A 21201-nucleotide genomic window follows, 5' to 3' on the forward strand; every position below is an offset into this window, starting at 1 on the left:
CACCTTTCCCACATAGTCAAGTAGTGACTAAAGGGTAAAATTCGTAAGAGTCATGGCCTCAGCTACAGTTCCAAAAGTGATTTCAGAGATATACAGCTGGCTGGTTATGTAGAGGAATTTGGAAATATAACCATATTTTTCTTGTTTGCTTCTACCAAACGTAGAAAGTGTTTTTTAAGTCACTTGGTGAATGAACAATGCCAAATCTTACTTTGCTTTAATTCCCTTTACCTCACAAAGTCACTGACTAAAACATTCACAACGACAGACAGAAAATATAAAATTAGGCTTTATTCTTTTCAAATAAATTTGAAAAGTAGGCAAAGTAATGTCTTTGTAAGATAAAGTTTTCCTGTATATCTTCTCCTAATGATTAAACAATTTAACGTATTTATTTTTTTGACTTCAGAATTTAGCAAGTTCTGTGAAAGTTGGAGAGTTATACAAGGCTTTGAAAGATCATTTCATACATCCCCAAACTTAAGTGAATCAAAACCATTCAAGACTCATGATCATCTCTCACCGAATGTTATTAATTATCTTCAGAGAGGGAGATGGAACATGTTTCCTAGAAAACTCATTCTAATATTCCATGACCTGCACTCTCAGATAATTTTTCTAATTAAGTACTTTGCATTTGAATTTGAACCCATGTTTTCATTTTTGAGTTGGAGACCAAAATCTGAATAACAGCCCTTTCTATTGTTGATCACAATTGTTTATTTTTCCTTCAGCATCTTCTCCAACTGAAACAATTTTCGTGTTTTACAGTTTCAACCTCCAAATTTCTAATCATTGATAGGTTCTTGCTTTGAAGTTTCATCATTGTTCTTCACATTCCTCTATTTATGATTAAGCTTGGAAATCAAAATGGTGGTCCAGAGAAGGCTACATTAATTCCCACCACTTTCTATCCTATCCTATATACTCATTCGCTGTTAAAATTGGCCTGCCCTTCTAACCTGTGGTTAGTTCATTATCTTTTTTGTGTGTGCCCTAGTTCATAATCTGACCACATGTGTCAAAACTAACCTTTCCCCAATTGGTATATTAGAAATGTTTCCTGTTTACTGAATTTGAATTTGTTAGCATTCCATCACTCATACAAGTTTAAAAAGATAGTTTGAATTGTAATTCCACTGCTCCAATCTTTACAGTTTTCTAACCATGTTTACATTTAGTTATGTATAACAAATTTAATATAGAAGAACCAAGTTAAAATTAGTCATTTCTCAATAATGTAGATAGCATGGGAATGAGTTAAATTGAGTATCATGCTGCTAATAGGGGTTTTAAGTTTTATTAGGAAAATCTGTCTCATGTCTCGCAACAGAAGCAGAGAAGATGGCCCATAGGACAAAAATGCCATAAGTACAGTGATGTGAAACATCTGTGGGCAGACAGCTGCAAAGGTTGGAAAGGAACTTTTGTGGGAAAAGAATTGTGTTGATTTATGTTGGCTTCCTCAATAATAAAGTTGAAGGAATGCTGGTAGTTTTCCAGAACCAAAACGTCTCCATGTGAATGCACCTATTGGAAGGACACTGTTAGAATAACCTGGAATTGTTTTTATCTTTACAATAGTCATCATGAATACAGTGGTATTTATTCTTAAAATATCTCTTTGTAGATTTGTGCTTTATAAAATTATTTCCTTTTCTGGAATGGCTGAAACAAATGGCACAGATCCTCAGATACACTGACTTGTGATCAAAATCAGCTGTTAAGTTGATGAAAAAGCCACCCAAACTGAAAAGGAAGTCTGAGGTTTTCCATTCCAAGTAGTAGAATTAATTAACTTAATTAAAAGCAGACCTTTTCTTTTTTTAAATAGGGCTCTAAAATTATTGAAAACCCTTGTTTTTGGAAACAAAGTCACATCAATACTGGCTTTCTAGAACAGATTCTCTAGGACATATTGCTACTACTTTATTACACAGCAGGACTAGAGGAAGGAATGCAACAACAAACTCCATAGTAATAATTGACAATGAAATCCAGTTATTTAGTTTTAAAAATATGAGTCAATATTTAAAACACTATAAACATATTTTCATAGCATTGTAGAAAGTTGCTAGCAGAGAGCTTGGATTGGAACATAGGAAGCCTGGATTCACAGCCCCTTATGCAGTTGTACCTGTTTCTAAGTTAATTTCATTAGCCAAGGAAATACTCAGAGGGAAAAACTAAATTTAGCTTTTTTGTTGTTATTAATAATAGTATGATTAAATTTTCTCTAATATGCTGTTTGCTAAGTATTTATATTATGTTTCCATGGGAACTTTTTCTGTATGTATCTTTTTACTATTTCCCCAAAGAATGCAGTTATAAGACAAACATGAAATTTGGCAGTTAAATGAAGTAATGGTTATGGAATTTCAGAGGATAGAGAATTGAATTAAAATAGTCATCCACATTTTGGGTTTTTAAGTTGTTCATGTCAATCAAAATAGAACAACGCTTCTTCCAGGAAATGAATGCAGAAAAAGCTTTACTTTAAAAAGGGGAAGAAAAGGTTATTTAATGTTTTTAAACTCCAATTCTTTTTTGGTTTAGTTTTGCTTTAATATTAGAAAGATAAATAATGGCAGACTTTAAAGAATATTTAAATGTATCATAATGTAAATAACCATCAAATGTTCATGATAAAATCAGTGAGGCTGAGCTTTAAAATGGTCTGGGGGAATGACCACAACTAATAACAGCTTGTGCCAGACAAAAAATAAGGAACCTGTTACAGCCCTAGTCTGATTTACAATAAAATCATATCCTTTTATGATTAAGTTTTTACAGAGCAAATGGAGCTAAAAGGTAGCCTGTTTTGTTTTTTTGAGGGCTCCTGTTCTGGAATTACGAAAAGTAAAAAAGAAGATACTATAGATACTATGGCTATTACATCTCTTTTCAGGGCAAACAAGCATTTACTCACAAAACTAGCTTTAAGTCCTATGGGATATAGCAAAACAGTAACTACAGGTTTCTTCAGGACAGTTCTTTCGAGTTCAGTGGCAACTATTAATAGGTTTTTATTTTTAAAAATACTGATTTTTTTAATTAAAAAATAAAACAATCATTATATACTAGGCTGCTGCCTTTTCCCTGTGTTGAGAAAGAACCTTGTTTACAAACTGTTGCTTTTATACACAATTTAAATTTCTTTAAACAGGCCAGGCCATTCTCTGTAAATCTGGAGACATTCTAATGCAGCATTTTATGATGACAAGTTACTTTATATTGCCTGAGCCTGTTCTTACTGATGCTCAGGGTTGTTCTCAGTGATTTGTAATTACAGACCTAAAATACATTATGTGGGTACTTTATTTCCTGTTCTACATTTGTGTTTCAGGCTAAAGTAAGCCTGAAAACAAGATCCTTAGGAGATACAAGCAGAGTGTGTAGAACATAGAACAAAATGTAGAACTACAATAAATGCCAACCAGCCTCTGCCAGGCACATTTTATAATTTATTAGAAACAAATCTATACCATGAAGTTGAAAGAAAGATGAAGACACATGTCCAACACCTGGGATCAAGTGAAGAGTGGTATTAAAAAGTTTTAATATCCTGTTTTTATGAAAGTCTCCACATTATGGACAATGTAATGGTTTATATGTAACTTGGACACATTTGATGTGGCTTTTTTGTTGTTTTGCAATCTGAGGCACACCCTCTCCCCTGAGATAATGCACAGCAACTTCAAAAGAAGGGAGTATGTGGAGAAAGCTAGAGGCAGGGTTCAGAAGCCTCCAGAAGAATAGTACTCAATTCTCCTGTGAGGCTTCAAATTGACACTGTAGTTTCTGGTAAATAAACAATCTACTGTATCCAAAATCTGCATTTATATTTTTGGGAGCTTTTCCTTATCTTGAAACTATATAATATTAATTTTCCTTAACTGATAACAGTCATGCATACTTTTAGGTAAAAGCAATGATAACCCTTATAACGTAAAACAACTGATCAATTTATGACTATTAAGTGTTCAATTATCTGTCCCTGGGTCAATTCCAGTATAGTTTTAAGACTCTTCTCCATCACAGAACATTTCTGGGTCACCCCAAAATACTCCCTGCAAAATACTCAGGAACACTTAACAAACACTGGGCATACAACTTTTTATTAGTGACTTATCTAATCAACTCTTTGAAATTATTTTTCTAGCTAAAGAGGCTACAACCATCGATTTGAGTATCCTCGCAGAAACTGCATCACCCAGTTTATCCAAAGAACCACAAGTGGTTTCTGATAGAACTACACCAATCATCCCTTTAGTTGATGAATTACCTGTCATTCCAACAGAGTTCCCTCCCGTGGGAAATATTGTCGATTTTGAACAGAAAGCCACAGTCCAACCTCAGGCTGTCACAGATAGTTTAGCCACCAAATTACCCACACCTACTGGCAGTAGCAAGAAGCCTTGGGATATGGACGACTACTCACCTTCTGCTTCAGGACCTCTTGGAAAGCCAGACATATCAGAATTTAAGGACGAAGTGCTCCAAAGTACAACTGTCGTCTCTCATTATGCCACCGATTCATGGGATGGTGTCGTGGAAGATACACAAACACAAGAATCGGTTACACAGATTGAACAAATAGAAGTGGGTCCTTTGGTAACATCTATGGAAATTTTAAAGCACATTCCTTCCAAGGAATTCCCTGTAACTGAAACACCATTGGTAACTGGAAGAATGACCCTGGAATCCAAAACTGAAAAGAAAACGGTAAGCACTGTTTCTGAATTGGTAACCACAGGTCACTATGGATTCACCTTGGGAGAAGAGGATGATGAAGACAGAACACTTCCAGTTGGATCTGATGAGAGCACCTTGATCTTTGACCAAACGCCTGAAGTCGTTACAGTGTCAAAGACTTCAGAAGACACCACCGACACTCAGTTAGAGGACTTGGAGACAGTCTTAGCATCCACAACTGTTTTGCCTTTAATTATGCCTGACAATAATGGATCATCCATGGATGACTGGGAACAGAGAGAAACTAATGGTAGGATAACGGAAGATTTTTTTGGCAAATATCTGTCTACTACACCTTTTCCATCACAGCATCATACAGAAATAGAATTGTTTCCTTATTCTGGTGATAAAATATTAGTAGAGGGAATTTCCACAGTTATTTATCCTTCTCCACAAACAGAAATGACACATAGAAGAGAAAGAACAGAAACACTAATACCAGAGATGAGAACAGATACTTATACAGATGAAATACAAGAAGAGATCACTAAAAGCCCATTTATGGGAAAAACAGAAGAAGAAGACTTCTCTGGGATGAAACTCTCTACATCTCCCTCAGAGCCAATTCATGTTACAGAGTCTTCTGTGGAAATGACCAAGTCTTTTGATTTCCCAACATTGACAACAAAGTTAAGTGCTGAGCCAACAGAAGTAAGAGATATGGAGGAAGAATTTACAGCAACTCCAGGTACTATAAAATATGATGAAAATACTACAACAGTGCATTTGACCCATAGTACTTTAAGTGTTGAAGCGGCCACCATATCAAAATGGTCATGGGATGAAGATAATATAACATCCAAGCCTTTAGAATCTACAGAACCTTCAGCCTCTTCAAAATTGCCCCCTGCCTTACTCACAACTGTGGGGATGAATGGAAAGGATAAAGAAATCCCAAGTTTCACTGAAGAGGGAGCAGATGAATTTACTCTTATTCCAGATAGTACTCAAAAGCAGTTAGAGGAGATTACTGATGAAGACATAGCAGTCCATGGAAAATTCACAATTAGATTTCAGCCAACTACATCAATTGGTATTGCAGAAAAGTCAACTTTGAGAGATTCTATAACTGAAGAAAAAGTTCCACCTATCACAAGCACTGAAGGCCGAGTTTATGCAACCATGGAAGGAAGTACTTTGGGTGAAGTAGAAGATGTGGACCTCTCTAAGTCAGTATCTACTGTTCCCCAACTTGCACACACTTCAGAGGCAGAAGGATTAGCATTTGTTAGTTATAGTAGCACCCAAGAGCCTACTACTTATGTAGACTCTTCCCATACCATTCCTCTTTCTGTAATTCCCAAGACAGACTGGGGAGTGTTAGTACCTTCTGTTCCATCAGAAGATGAAGTTCTAGGTGAACCCTCTCAAGACATACGTGTCATTGATCAGACTCACCTTGAAGTGACTATTTCTCCGGAAACTATAAGAACAACAAAACTCACAGAGGAAACAACTCAGGAAGAATTCCCTTGGAAAGAACAGACTGCAGAGAAACCAGTTCCTGCTCTCAGTTCTACAGCTTGGACTCCCAAGGAGGCAGTAACACCACTGGATGAACAAGAGGGTGATGGATCAGCATATACAGTCTCTGAAGACGAATTGTTGACAGGTTCTGAGAGCGTCCCAGTTTTAGAAACAACTCCAGTTGGAAAAATTGATCACAGTGTGTCTTATCCACCAGGTGCTATAACTGAGCACAAAGTGAAAACGGTTGAAGTGGTAACACTAACACCAAGCATTGGGCCAAAAGTATCTATAAGTCCAGGGCCTGAACAAAAATATGAAACAGAAGGTAGTAGTACAACAGGATTTACATCATCTTTGAGTCCTTTTAGTACCCACGTTACCCAGCTTATGGAAGAAACCACTACTGAGAAAATATCCCTAGAGGATATTGATTTAGGCTCAGGATTATTTGAAAAGCCCAAAGCCACAGAACTCATAGAATTTTCAACAATCAAAGTCACAGTTCCAAGTGATATTACCACTGCCTTCAGTTCAGTAGACAGACTTCACACAACTTCAGCACTCAAGCCATCTTCCGCGATCACTAAGAAACCACCTCTCATCGACAGGGAACCTGGTGAAGAAACAACCAGTGACATGGTAATCATTGGAGAATCAACATCTCATGTTCCTCCCACTACCCTTGAAGATATTGTAGCTAAGGAAACAGAAACCGATATTGATAGAGAGTATTTCACGACTTCAAGTCCTCCCACTACACAGCCAACAAGACCACCCACTGTGGAAGACAAAGAGGCCTTTGGACCTCAGGCACTTTCTACACCACAGCCCCCAGCAAGGACAAAATTCCACCCTGACATTAATGTTTATATTATTGAGGTCAGAGAAAACAAGACAGGTAAGTCTTTGCTTTCTAGACTGCCATTGAAGGCAATCCGCATTTTATCTTGAAAGTTACTTTTGGGAAAAAAAAAATCAACATACCAAATGCTGCCATTAGAAGATAACTGGAGTGTGAAAAATAAATGTTTTAGCTTCATATATTTATACAAGAATTGGAAGAATATGTTAAACAATGTGGAAGAATGTTAGATACAATTTTATGTTAAAAGTCATAAGAAGCCCTGCTTTGTCATCTAATATAACCAAATCATCACTGTTACATCACTTCAGAAAATGCAGAACAAAATGTTTTAATTTCAGTGTCTTTTCATACATTACTACTCAAGTGTAGCACTAGACTGTGTTAACATTCCATTGGTCTTTAACTATTAACCTTCAGTACTTACAATGTGGATGGCTAAAATGGTTTTGCATATCCCTAAGGTTAACAGAAAGATATTTAAAGGTTTGCTTTGGTTTTTCTTTTCCAGGATTTTACAGGTTTATTATATGGCTTGTGTGGTGGGTAATAGGTCTCTAATGTAAGTGTTATTTTAATGTAAATGCAACATATTCTTATGCTGTTGTTTTGGGGTATTATACTGTGGTTTTATCTATTTAGAGCAAATACAGCCTAGCTTAGTTGTAGGGAGTATTATAGTTTATTGTATTAAATATAATTTCAGAAGGTGGCTATGTATGCATTATCCTTGCTTCCTAAAAACCAGGCTGTAACGTTGTTTATTTTATGATTTAATTATTTTACCGCTAGGAATATTTGTGATGTCTTCTATTCCACTCAAATATTTTAGCTCTCTGACAGAACCCGTAAAAGCTCTTTGTTTACATTGATTAATACTTGCAGTTGTCATGAAAAAATATGATTTATTGCTGTCTAAAGGTGAGACCCCACCATCTTTTACATTTGATGAGCTGAGTTGAGAATATATAGCAAATGCAGTTCAATAAATCAATTCAGGTTTGTCTCTTTCTAATTTAGAAATTAAGATCTTGTTTTTTTGTTAATTTGCTATATTCTCATTTTCATATAGAATTAAATGAATAAGTATTCATGTTTTTCTTGACCTGGCTCTGAGAAGACAGAATAGAAGAATTTTTTTTTTTAAGCAGGGTTTCTATCTTGCTGTTGGAATATTCCCTTTCAAGTATCATTTTTCTGAAGACTGATGCTATCCTCATTAGAGTGCTCAGGAGTGCACCTATTGGAAACAAACAAGTAGCGTTATTGTCAAGTGTGTTTGCATGTTGTGCTGTTGGTGGAAACTTCATGGCTTCTATAGGTTTCTACTCTCCAGAATTTTCCGTGTGAAAACTTTCTTGTCAGTGAATAGTAGAGAAGAGAACACACCCACAGAATATTAAAATTAATCTCTACTTCCCAATATAGTTTCAAAAGGTTAGGATTTGATCATGATTTTCTTGCTAATGATATTGTTTCTTGGAAATCATAACATATTTCCTCTTTTCTACATCCTTTTCCATCTCTCGGAACTGGTGTAGGAAAGAGAAAATGAATTGCCAAGAAGTCGGAATGAGGATTGCGTTAGTAAGGCTGGAAAAGAGACAGGAATATAACTATGAAAGAAAAAAAAAAAGTAAAGAGAAGCAAAAAGTAAATGACTACTAACACTTAGTTTCATAATTCAAACAAATACTTGAATGGATATGCAGATTGTTTTTCAATTGATATTATCCTGTTAGTGTAGATAATAAGTTGAGTTGAATAGTATAAAATCCAGTAAAAATGTTCTGCATTTAAAAACTCTTCTAAGTGGGAAACTGCCAGTTAAAGTTAGGATAGTCAAATTACAAAATGGAAAAAGTGAAACTTGATCTCTCTGAAAGAATTGGCAGTCATCAGAAAAAAAGAACTAAGTTATAAATGGTTACTGGAAATGGAGGGTCTGAGTAAGCTAAACCTGAAACAATTTATTACAAAGGTGTATATTTATAAGCGAATTGTGGACTTGATTCAGCTAGACCTGGGAGACATATATAGGTGTTTCTTCTCCTTACTTCTGCTTCTAAAATGTGGAACTATAATCCACCTTCAAATTAATTTTGTTTTGTATAATAATAATGGGTCAGAAAACTGTGCAATACTTGGTTACTTCCGTCAGGCAGAATTCTAATGTGAGAGTGTGTGTATGTGTGTACAGGGGAGGGGATGTATCTGTGGAATAATTACGTATCTACCTACCTACCTTCTTACCTACCTACCTACCTGTCATCATCTGTATTTTTATGTGTTCTGTATATGCTCTTCTCCTTAACTAAAAGCATTGTTTATTGTCTTCATAAGACAATGAAGTTTACTCACCTCTAACTGCTCACCTATACTAATATTATTTATTTTCTATGAGAAATTTTATCTTCCAACATTTTGAGCTTTGGCAAGGGAAAATCCTAAAGCAGATGTTCAATTAATGAGTTTCAAGGCAGGTGTATACCTTAATAAGGAAAAGTGCATATGTGCCTGGAGAACCAACCTTTTTATGTATCAAGGCACACTTTTCCAGACTGGAAAGTCCTTGGTGCATGTGTGAACTTGTATAAATCTATTCACAGGAATAGAATACACCTTTATATATACTGTATATCCAAGTAAGCAAAAATACCACCCATGCTATTCTAAACCCAGGCATTCAATAATTTTTTGCTGTACTCAGCGAGTCATATAAATCTTTTTTTTTTTTTTTTTTACTACTATGAAACAAAACATGCTACTCAGGACACACTTATGTTATACTTGCTCAAATGGATCTTAATAGCAACTTACGGTGCTGTTGCTAGAGGGCAACTGTAGTTAGCAGTTAAAAAAATCTGAAGGAACTTTTCAGCTCATAAAAGTTTTATGAGCTGAAAAATGCTATGGGGTGTGTTTAACAGTGGTTCAGGGGATACTGAAAACTTTACTCCTGTCTATTTCAGGAGTAATTTGCACACCTGCATTTTGAAAAATTATTGAAAGGCTTTCTTTGTGAACATGCATGAAGGCCAGAATTTGAAGGTGTAGGAAGAGTTTCTTCAACTCTAGACTTTTTTTTTTAAAGAGCACTCCTCTAAATCATCTAAAATGTCACAAGGTAGTGGAACAGAACTGCGAATGTTTTTAAAAACTGACAAACAGGTATTTTTAAATCAAAGAATAATTTAGAAATGTATGGATATTAAATACCAACGTTATTATGCAAATGCTCATAGTTATAACCTTAAAATAGGCAGCTTATTACCTTTTTTAACAAACAAATTCATATATGCTACTTACTATGTGTCAGACCAGGTTGATGCTGTCTTGTTAGGTGTTCTTTTTCCTACTAGTTTTATAACTTATATCTACCCAAATGTATGTGTGCAGATGCAAAGCAATATTAAATTAAATGATAGAAAGATTAAGATGTTAGTAAAATTATTAGTGTAATGCTATTAAAGATTAATTAGATTTTGAGAAATATACAAAAAGCTAAAGACTTATTGTCTAAATATGGTGTTATGGAAAGGATAAAGAACAAGGAACATTGGCTCTGAGGGCAGGAGACATCTGGGCAGATACCAATATTTACATCATTGATTACAGAGTCATCACATTTTTTTTTTGAGATGGAGTCTTGCTCTGTCACCCAGGCTGGAGTACAGTGGGGTGATCTCGGCTCATTGCAATCTCTGCCTTCTGGGTTCAAGCGATTCTCCTGCCTCAGCCTCCCAAGTAGCTGGGATTACAGGTGATCACCACTATGCCTGGCGAATTTTTGTATTTTTGGTAGGGACAGGGTTTCAGCATCTTGGCCTGGCTGGTCTTGAACTCCTGACCTCGTGATCCACCTGCCTTGGCCTCCCAAAGTGTTGGGATTACAGGCGTGAGCCACTGCACCCAGCCAAGTCATCACTTTTTAGAAGGTAATATTTATTTAAGATAGTCTCATATAATTTTTTTAAATCACATATTTCCTATTTTTATAGAATTTTATAGAAAGTTTTAATTATAGAAAAATTATTTTCTGATTTGTTATTATGAGATCCAGGTCCTTTCTTCAAACAAAATGTTATCGAGAGCCCCCGTATCTTGAACAGACAAAAGAGTAGCTGTGTTGGTTAATGTTTTAGGGGGACATGGGGAGCCTCAATCCCTTGGGACCTCCTCCTCATCTCCTGTGGTGGTTTCTAAAATAACATGTACCTAGAACACAGCTAGAAAAAGAATGATATCTAGACAATTCAAAATAAAGCAAAAACAGTGACTCATTCCTGAGAGAATTATTAAAAGTAAAAATATTTCAAAAATTGGTCTGATTATCTATATCTTTATCTCATTATAATGATACACATTTAACATTTACCTTTGAATAGCACTATGCATGGTGCTGAATAAAACACATTAAACAAATATTGTTTCAATCTTATTGATGCCTATATGTCATCAAGATAATATATAATGGTATGTCAGAGTCTCACATGTATGTGCAAAACTAAGTCATCATCAAATTCACACTTCGGGTTTGATACTTTCAGACCGCTTTTTCTATATATTATCATGTCTAAACCTCAAAGATAGTTTGTGAGACAACTAAGACAACTAGGGGAAGCAGATAGGCAAACGAAGGTACACTGAGCCTGACATTCTTGGCATTGGGTCTAGCAGCCCTGGCCCTCTTTGGAGCATTTTTGCTATAAAGTGATTCTCTCCCCTGATGAGCTCTGAGAAAACAACCACCCCCTGCCCAGTCGCTTAGGTACTGCCCTGTCTGTCAATTCCTGAAAGAGCAAACTCTGGGAAGACTGGTTTCTCATTGGCATTCTAGTGGTTTGTTAAGAATATATAATTTAGATTTGGTTGCTGCTAATATGGGGCACTATGCATGCTATTCAGATACCTGACATAGCAAGGAAAGCGCGTGCTGAAATTGGTAGTATGTTATTCTGCAGTTCTGGGCAGCTTCTTTCCTGTAGAATTTTGGAGCACATCTCTGAAAGTGGATCGGTCTGGTGCCTGCACACTTCCGTGGTTCCTTTTCCTGAGCTCCAACTGTGGCTCTCTGCCAGAGAAGCACATTTTTCTGCAGAGAATTAGGATGGCTTCCCCCATCTCTCAAGGACTGTCCCTTTTCTAGAAAAGAATCAAGTTCCTCTTCTATTAGTCAAATAAAAGGGAGGAGAATGTTTGTCTTCCTTTCCTTTCTGTAGTGTTAAGAAAATAAAATGACCGTAATGATTCTAAATTATCAGTGAGCTTAACACTATACTATAGACCAAAGATTACCTTTTTAAAAAGTCCTTTGAGGTGAAATATTTTGTATATATAACAAATAGGTGCACATATAAACACACACATATAGAATCTCAATATTTTAACACCACTTTGAGTAGTTTTACTAACCCACTAACCTTGAGGAAAAAGTTAAGAAATTGAAAGTGTTTTCTTCAAAAGTTGAGGTTTAACAATAAAAGGCGTTACTTTGATAACCAAAAGGAACTTTATCTTCTTCCTAAAATGAAACAATGCCTATTCTGAAAATGGCACTTACAGTTACAATTTGCCATTATCAAAGCTACCTCTGAGGTAGGGACATTGTCTAAAACAAATACCACTTAGCATTTATTGGCAGTTACCTTGAGAGAGACCCATGCACCATCTTCCAGCAGAGCACAGTCAATCAAATCACCTTCAGGTAAAGCTATAGCATGTCTAGTCCTTTGACAGATATTAAAGGTGGTCATAAAAGAAACATAAACCATAGGCTGTGCTCCTAAGGCCTTTAAGTGCATATTGGCCAGATAACATTAACACAATCAAATACAATTGTCATACTAAAACATATAGTGACACAGTAGGTAGTATGGTATGACCAACTGTGAATGATAGGTGAGGTCAGAAAAGGAAGGAATCAATAATGGCAGGAAGTTACAGAATATTTCATGAGAAGGAGGAGACTTATGCCAGTCTCTGTTGGAGGGATAGATTACAATCCAATTAATGAGAGGCCAGTTATTAGCCAATTGCTTCCCAACTTAGGCTCACCAGTGGGGTTAAGGAGGCCCAAGTATAAACAGCTGTTTTTCTAAATAGAGCTTCTAAACAGCTTCTGAAGGAGGCCATGTCATCCCAGCACTATTTGACACGGCCTGCTTCGAAAGCTGAGTACCTTCATAGGCTTCACGCAGAAACTAGTACAGTTTCTGGAAACCAGAGTTATTCTCCCAGCTTCTTGAGGAAGGAGTGTTCTCATACTTTTCTGAGCTTCAGTGATTTATACATTTTGATAAGACAGCATGTTCTGTGGGTTAAGTACATTTACCTTTTCAGAATATATTCCCATGAAGTATCATGGTTCAGAATTACACACTTACAAAGTTAAATGGCATAAAACTACTTTGTAAAAAGTGCTTACACTCTCTAAAAGGTGATTTAAAGGTTTATAACATCTCAATTCAAGTGAATACTGAATCAGTAGGATTATAGAGCAGGTGCTCTAAGTTAGGGAATCTGGAGTCAGTCTCTCCTTTGCTTACGTGCAATGTGGACCAAGGGATTTCTCAGTTTTTCTGTCAGAATTTTTAACATGGTAAAATGGCTATTACTATATGGAATGATATTTCCTAAACTTCAACACATACTCTTTCTCCAAATCACAGGGTTTATGAAACAAAGATACACACACACACACACACCACACACACACACATATACAGATAATATACAGATACATTTTTTCTAATTTATTTAACAGTCAAATAATGACAATATACTAACTACAGTAGAACTGAATTTTTTTGAAGTAGATTCTAGTTAATATTCTGAACCAACATGGAGATGTAGTTAGTTTGTTTCATAGGATACATGGAAGAGGCAGTTAATGTGGTAGAAAGAGCCTTTGGAAAGAGACCTGGGTTCACTGTCAACATTGTTACAGGAGCCACTCTGTATCCACAATTCTGTGTCCTCTGATTTGACCAAACATGGATAGAGAATATTTGGAAAAAAAAAAAAAAAAAGCACCACAATAACAAAGAACAATACAACAATAAAAAATAACACAAATAAAACCCCAACACACTGTAATAACTATACAGCATTTATATTGTATTAGGTATTATAAGTAATTTAGAGACAACTTAAAGTATATGTATATGAATGTATGTATAGGATTCCTGCAAATACCGTGTCATTCTATAGAAAGGACTTGAATACCATGGATTTTGGTATGATTGGGGGTCCTAGAACCAATCCCCCTTGGCTATTGAGGGATAACTCTATTTACAGTCTGTTTGGTCTTATATAAATTACTTAACCTGCACAGGCCTCAGTGGTTACATAATTAAAAATTTATAATAATACTACAACCTCACCACATTGCTTAAAGAAGGGGATCTCAGAGTGATTGCCACATGCAAGTCGCTGGGACAGGTATTTCACACATTTAATACTCCTTCAGTGACTAGAAAGCACCAAGCACAATGCCTGATACATAGTAATGACTTAGTACAAATTCATCCCCTATGGGCTTTAAAAATTATTTCATTTCCAACTTCTAAGTACAGGAAAATATAGACTGTTTTGTACTAAATAGGTAAAAGCCAAATGATCTTAAAATTCAAGATCATTTATGCCACAAGGAGCCAAGTATAATTGTACTTTAGTGTCTGCTTGACTGAAATAACTTCTTAAAATTTGAACCTGACATAGGTTGTGTTTTTTTGGGTGGTGCCATTTTGGGTGCAAATCAGAAGCAGCTGCAGCCCTTATTTAAAATTTAAATGTAGTATTGGCTCTATAGGACCTAAGAATAGAATTTATTAGCTTTTTGCTTTTTCTCAGGTGTGAAAGTTGGGCTTATGATTTTGATAACTACCAATTTAATTTTTTTCTCATAAAAATCATTTTACAAATTCTCGATACATTTCCCCAGGTATTGGGCCTAGCTTCTTGCATATTTATAGAATGGATGGACATTCCCTGCTGTCTTTTTGTTGTTGTCAAGGAAACCCCCAGTTCTCTACACAGGGATTACATTCTTCTTTCTTAATAGCTCTTAGATCGTTCATTTGTGCAATGAATAAAAAATGTATTCACAGGTCCAGACAGTGTTCAGAACTTTTTTGGTGGGTGAGGGGCGTAGCTAAGGGGAGAGACGTGCCTGGTGAGAGGAGCAATAGGAATAAAAGAAAAGGAAAAATAAATGCTTGCTGAGGTTCCATTTTAATGAGGTAAAGCTGAAAAATTTCTGCTTTAAAAAAGACATTGCCTATTTTTGTCAGTTTAGAAAGTGTATAACATTACTTTTCATTGAGGCCAGTGTTTCATGTACAAAAATGTTAGTTATTAAGTGGCTTCATTAAGAGAATGGTTCCAAGAATGGGGCCCAGGTTGGTGGGAGTGGGATGGACGAGGGAGTAGTGATATGTTTTAGTAGAAACTATTTTCTCATTTCTATTGAAGTATTCTGAATTTTTTACAACCTAATTGAGGTGATATAAAATACGAAAATATTCCTTCATCCTGGGGCATCATGTGGACATCTGAGAATTCATCGATTACATTAAAAATGGTGTTCCTTAGAGAGAGTGCCAGTATTTAGACCTCTTGAGTATGAATCAGGAGGGAAACATACATCCATTGACAAGAAGATGGATGTAATTATTTTTTAAGAGTGATTTGATCCTTTGGAGGAAAATAAATTCTGGTGAACCTTCTAAGTAACTGCTAGAATGATTGGGTAATGTATCCAGCTTTTGATTCTCCATAAATAATGTAAGTCTTAAAAAGGAGATTTTAAACTAGAAAAAAGGAATCTCTGGAGTGAGAGGAAAAGTTTGATTGTATTTCAGTATCTATGTCTATGAAAAGTTGATACACGGTGTCACTGTGTTATACCCAAACTTGCTTATACACATGTATAACCAGTACACAGTAAGTACCGTGACTGGCTTTTAGTGATTTTATCTTTTGACCTTGTAGTACAGTCTCCCTGGTGTCTCACAAGGGTAGTTTACTAACTTTGGCCATGTGCTTCATACAGTAGGTTTCTGGAGGTTTTGTTTTTTCTAAGATGGGAAAGGGAAAAGGTAATGTATTTTTCTGGAGAGTATATTGGAATATAGTATAATCATCATTTTCACTATGCTGCACTTCGGGACGGCTGTCTACTGTATTTTTTAAATAAGAAAACAAAATCTTTTTGTTACACATTAAAATAAAATTCATTTTAATAAAGAAATGTGATCCGAATATACTCTGCTGAGTAGATTGGTATACATTTATATTTAATTAAAAACTCTTAAACTTAAATTGTAAAATTCCCCAAAGAGAACGTGAACTTTAACCAGCTGCCTATGCATCTTAGCAACTATGTTTTGTGTCTGGTAACAGTATGACTGGAAGACTTGTGCTCTGTCTACAAAACTTTCTTATGAAGTACTTAAAAATACTTGGTGAATAATTTGAGGTCAGCTAGCAATAAAGCTTTGTGTGAAATGTCATTAAAAAAGCCTATTAACCATGGTACTGGTATATTCAAGTCAAGCTGTTAAAATACATTCATATAAACATAGAAAAGATTATGCATACACTCTGTGGAGTTCTGTGGTTTGACTCTTGAAATCCAAATAAAAGTTATATTGCTTTTTGAGTAAAATTCTAGAATAGAGCAGTCTTTTATAAGACTAAGAGTTTCATCTAAGAGCTTGGAATGTCAATTACACCACTGGGTTGCTCTGTTCCTGCGAAATAGAGCAGATCACCATTTCAGAATGAGATACCTCCTCTCACAATAGCACAGGTGTACCCTCCACCCCCTTACTATACACCACAAAGAAACGTTTCTGGTTTACAATAATCTCTGTTGAGATTCTCTAATAACGTGTGGTGGGTGGAGGTGGTGACAGGAAATGGGGATGAAGAGGTAATTTCAGAGGAAGAATAAACTAAGGGGGCAAGTAGGATTTGGTAAGATGCAAGGGGTTAGTGACAGACATTTGGGTGACATGGCAGGGAAAAATTTATCTGCATATATTAATACTGATAGGTTTTATATCCCACCTCTCCCTGCTATGAGATGTTAAAAGTATGGGAAGAAATAAACTATACTGATAGAATAAAATTTCGATTGTATGTATAAGAAATGTCAGCAGAAAATTTTAACTTTAAAACCCTAGGTAATTAACATTTCTCTCTCCTTCAAACTGATATTAAGAAATCCAGCCAGGTGCAGTGGTACACACCTGTAATCCCAGCACTTTGGGAGGCTGAGGCAGGAGGATTGCTCAAACTCAAGAGTTTGAGGCTCCCTGTAATGGTACCCCTGCCATCCGGCCTGGGCGACAGATCAACATCCTGTCTAAAAGAAAAATTCAATAAAACCATTTGCAAGTTGTCACGACTTATTTAAAGAATAATAATGGTTGCTTAATTGTGAGACTATTACTTTCAGAAAAAGGAAAAAAATAATTTCAACTCCCATTTTGCATATTTTTTGAAATTACAGAATTCCTGTTTAGTAGACAGTTTTTTTTCTGGGGATCTAATATACGACATTAAGACTGTAGTTAATAAAATTGTATTGTATGAGGGATTTTGTTAAATAAGTAAATTTCAGTTGCTCTTCTCACAAAAAGATGGTATATATGTTAATCTGCTTCCTTTTACCATCTATATATATCCCATAACATCATATTGTAAACCTCAAATACACAATAGAGTTTATTTTAGAAAAAGAAAATTTCTATCATACTTATTAAATGAGCATATTATTTTATTTATATGTAGATTTACTTCTCAATTACTTAATTTATTTTGATGTGCTGCTAGCTTCTTGATGAGAAACGTAAGATGAAACTGCATAATACATTTCTGTTTTCTATCATTTTGAAGGCAAATCAGATCAAATTGTTGCGAGGTGGGTGGAGAAAGGAATCCTAACCTAAATTCAATGATTGGTACATTTGCAATAAGTACATTGAGGAAGTTTCCCATTAAAATAGGGGAAAAGAGTGTAGTAAGGCCAGTTCTCTAACTTACTGGCAGGAACATTTGTTTTAGAGAGAGAGAGAGAGAAGGAACGGGGCAAGAAGAGACTTGGAAAGTACACTTGGGTCTCTCTGAAGTTGACAAGAGAGTGTTTACCCTAGGGTCTGATACATAACAGGCACTTAGTAGATTTTGAGAAATCAATTAGCGCCTGAAGAGATACTACATTCAGGGCATGCATGGTTGTGGTTGTAGTGAATTTCATTTTGTGTGCAAAAACCAATATGAAGCAATGCTGTGTTTGTGCAATGTATGCAAAGGTTCAGTCTCTGATATGCTTGTACTGCTGTGATTGAAACATTATCATATTTATTTAGGTTGGAAAATGGAATTTACTACATCAGACAGTTGGGTTTTTGGTGCAAAATTCTGGTATGATAGTCTAAAATGGCAAGGAAGTCCTTATAGATCTGTGAGCAATTGGAAGTGTTAGAGTTCTTGCTCTGAGTAGAATATGAACTAAAAGAATACTGTACTTTGTCAATTGGAGCTAAAATCAGAAACTATAAAGTGAATGCCATAGTCTTTAGTAGAATTAAGTATTCTTAATATGAGTTGATAGTTAGCTAAATTATTGTATAGTGCTGATTTACAATTAGAGTTCTTCTTTATTTTCTTTCCTGGAAAAACAAAACAAACAAACAAACAACAAAACATTTCAGTGAGCATTATGACCATCCATCAGTTTCTTACCATACTGACATGTGACATGTTGGCATAACTTTGTGTCTTCTCTCTCTGCTTTTCTCCACCCCACTTTTTTTAGAGCCACGAACATACTTGACAGAACTTCCATCTGTAATTACTCAATAAGAAGATCATGAGATATGTCTGTATCAGTCTTATTTTTTTAAAGTAAAGAATTTACTTAGAAACCCAAGTAAATCTATAATAGGAATGAGTGTTTTTACCCTATTCTTGGCCTAGGAGTTTGTAAATATACAATATTGATCAGATATTTCCTTATTTATCCTTGTGTTTGGCTGGAGAAACCTAGCTGAATGGCTTGTTTTAACTTCATTATTTACAAAAGGGTACAAAATATGGTAGAGGTTCTTTATATGCTTGACACTGACCCATATTTCTTACTTAAAATCTCTTTTCTGTATTTAAATGAAAGTTATGGTGTCACCAAACAGGGTAAGTAAGAATTTAGTGTATCTGTGTCTAATATTTCTTAATCATCAATTCTAGTTTTATTTAAGTCTAATGAAGCAAAATAAAAGGGTTGCTTGCATGTGAAATGATAGTATGAGCAATTTAAGATATGCACATTTTTAAACTCCAGTTAAATCCCACGAAATCGTACTGAATAGTTTAACTGAGTCTGGCTTAATTCAACTATATTCAAATAGTTTTAGCAATGAGAGACTCCTGGCTTAGATAAAAATTGTTGATGTGAATATTTCAAGAGATTCTTTAGTACAGAAGGCATTTTAAATGCTGCCTCTCATATAGTTTAAACATTTTCTTCACATTCTTTTTTCATAGCATAAAGTTTACCTTCAATGCAAACTGTATTAAGAGGATGTTATCATCTGGATATTTTATGGTGTCCTGTTTTAAAACATATACACCATGGATACTATATATAAGATCAGAGTAACAACTTTAGTGACCTAATATTGAAGAAACCTAGTCTTTTTAATTATATATATTTTTAAATGACACGGCATTTAATAATTTCCCTGCACTTGGCAATTACTAATAATTGCAACATCTGTGTCAGAAATAATTTGTATTCATTTTATGTTTTTATAATACACTAGAGTTATATATTTATCTCACTTCTCTTTGTGGTAGAAATATTTTCTCATTCATTTGAATATCCATGTGCTGTAGTTTGTATAGTTAAAAAGCTGAATGTATAGAATGGAATGGAATAGAGAGATAAGAAATGAACTGTAGTGTGTAAAAGTTCAATAGGAAGGGTGTTTAGTTAGGGTAGGAATAACCCAGTCCTACACAGAAGTATTTTAGTGAAATAATTTAGTGAAGATGTGGTGGCATACAAAAGAGAGTTTTCTTTCTTGTTTCTATTAGAATAAAAGGGATAAATGTATATGTCTTCTGATTACATAAAAGTCTTATTGTCTGGGATTTTTAATTTAAAAAAAAATCAAGGAACTTCTGTGGAATTTGTCTTAGTAGTTCCTACACTTCTATATTTGTCTTGATTCATAAAATAGATTAGCATATAAGCAACACTGATTCCTCTTCAGTAGGGTTTTTTCTTCTCTGATGGAACAGCAAATGCTAGATATTGTTGCTTCTATACATAGAAGGAAATAGCTTCTTGCAACAGGAGCAATTCAGGAGAAAACAGTTGTTTTCTCCCCTTTAGATGATAGGGTGGGAAGCAGGGTTGGCTCCGTCATAATGGTTTCTCCTCAACCCTTCTCGGGTTCAGCCTATGCATATGTGTTATGGATTGGGGATAGTTTGAAAACGAATTCTGCAGTATTATTCCTATGGGCAAGGTGGTGAGTAGTGTGGAATTCTTTGTCTTCTTTATGGATCAGTACATCCACAGGCACATTTTCATACTGCCTTGTCACTAAAAGTAAGGCAGCTGCAGTGACAGGACCCTGTCCTGGGACAGTTGAATGCCTCGATCATGAGGCCTCAGAATTTCCTCTTTCCTAGTGCCCAAGACAAGGAGCTTTGCTGATGTATTTCTGATAGCAGAAAAGGCCATTGAGCTTAGTGGTTGGTACCATATGGTAATTTACAATCTAGGAAATATTCTGATGACATGTGCTTTTCGAAGAATGCTAGTTAGAATATTTAGATAGGAGTCCTGAACTTTCTTCAGAGAAGATGTTAAGAAGAAGAACTAAAATTGACCTAATCTGGGTCACATCCCATGAAGGATAAAGGTCTACAGGTGTGGAAGGCTCTTTCTGGTCCTTTCAGTGAGCTATTTCCAACAGAGCCCTCCTATCCAGAGCTTCCCACTCTTGTGCATGGGATGTGGTTAAGCTCTTGTCTCAGTGCCACAGTGGGTAGAGGATGCCATTGCAATATGAAAGGGCTATAAATAATACTCTCTT

At 35.4% G+C, this 21201-nt stretch overlaps 1 protein-coding gene across 4 annotated transcripts in view; it reads left to right on the top strand.

The window, feature by feature from the left end:
* The window catches only part of VCAN (versican), a 111681-nt gene that overhangs the window by 44257 nt on the left and 46223 nt on the right, over window positions 1-21201 (top strand). For 2 of the 4 annotated variants that reach the window (XM_005557318.4, XM_005557320.4), the window contains exon 7: window positions 4163-7123. The exons of the other annotated variants lie outside the window; for them this stretch is intronic. In XM_005557318.4, the coding sequence (XP_005557375.3) occupies window positions 4163-7123 (2961 nt within the window). The remainder of the gene's footprint in view (window positions 1-4162; window positions 7124-21201) is intronic. 4 annotated transcript variants of the gene reach the window in all.

Source organism: Macaca fascicularis, chromosome 6, assembly GCF_037993035.2.
Source record: "Macaca fascicularis isolate 582-1 chromosome 6, T2T-MFA8v1.1".
NCBI lineage: Eukaryota > Metazoa > Chordata > Mammalia > Primates > Cercopithecidae > Macaca > Macaca fascicularis.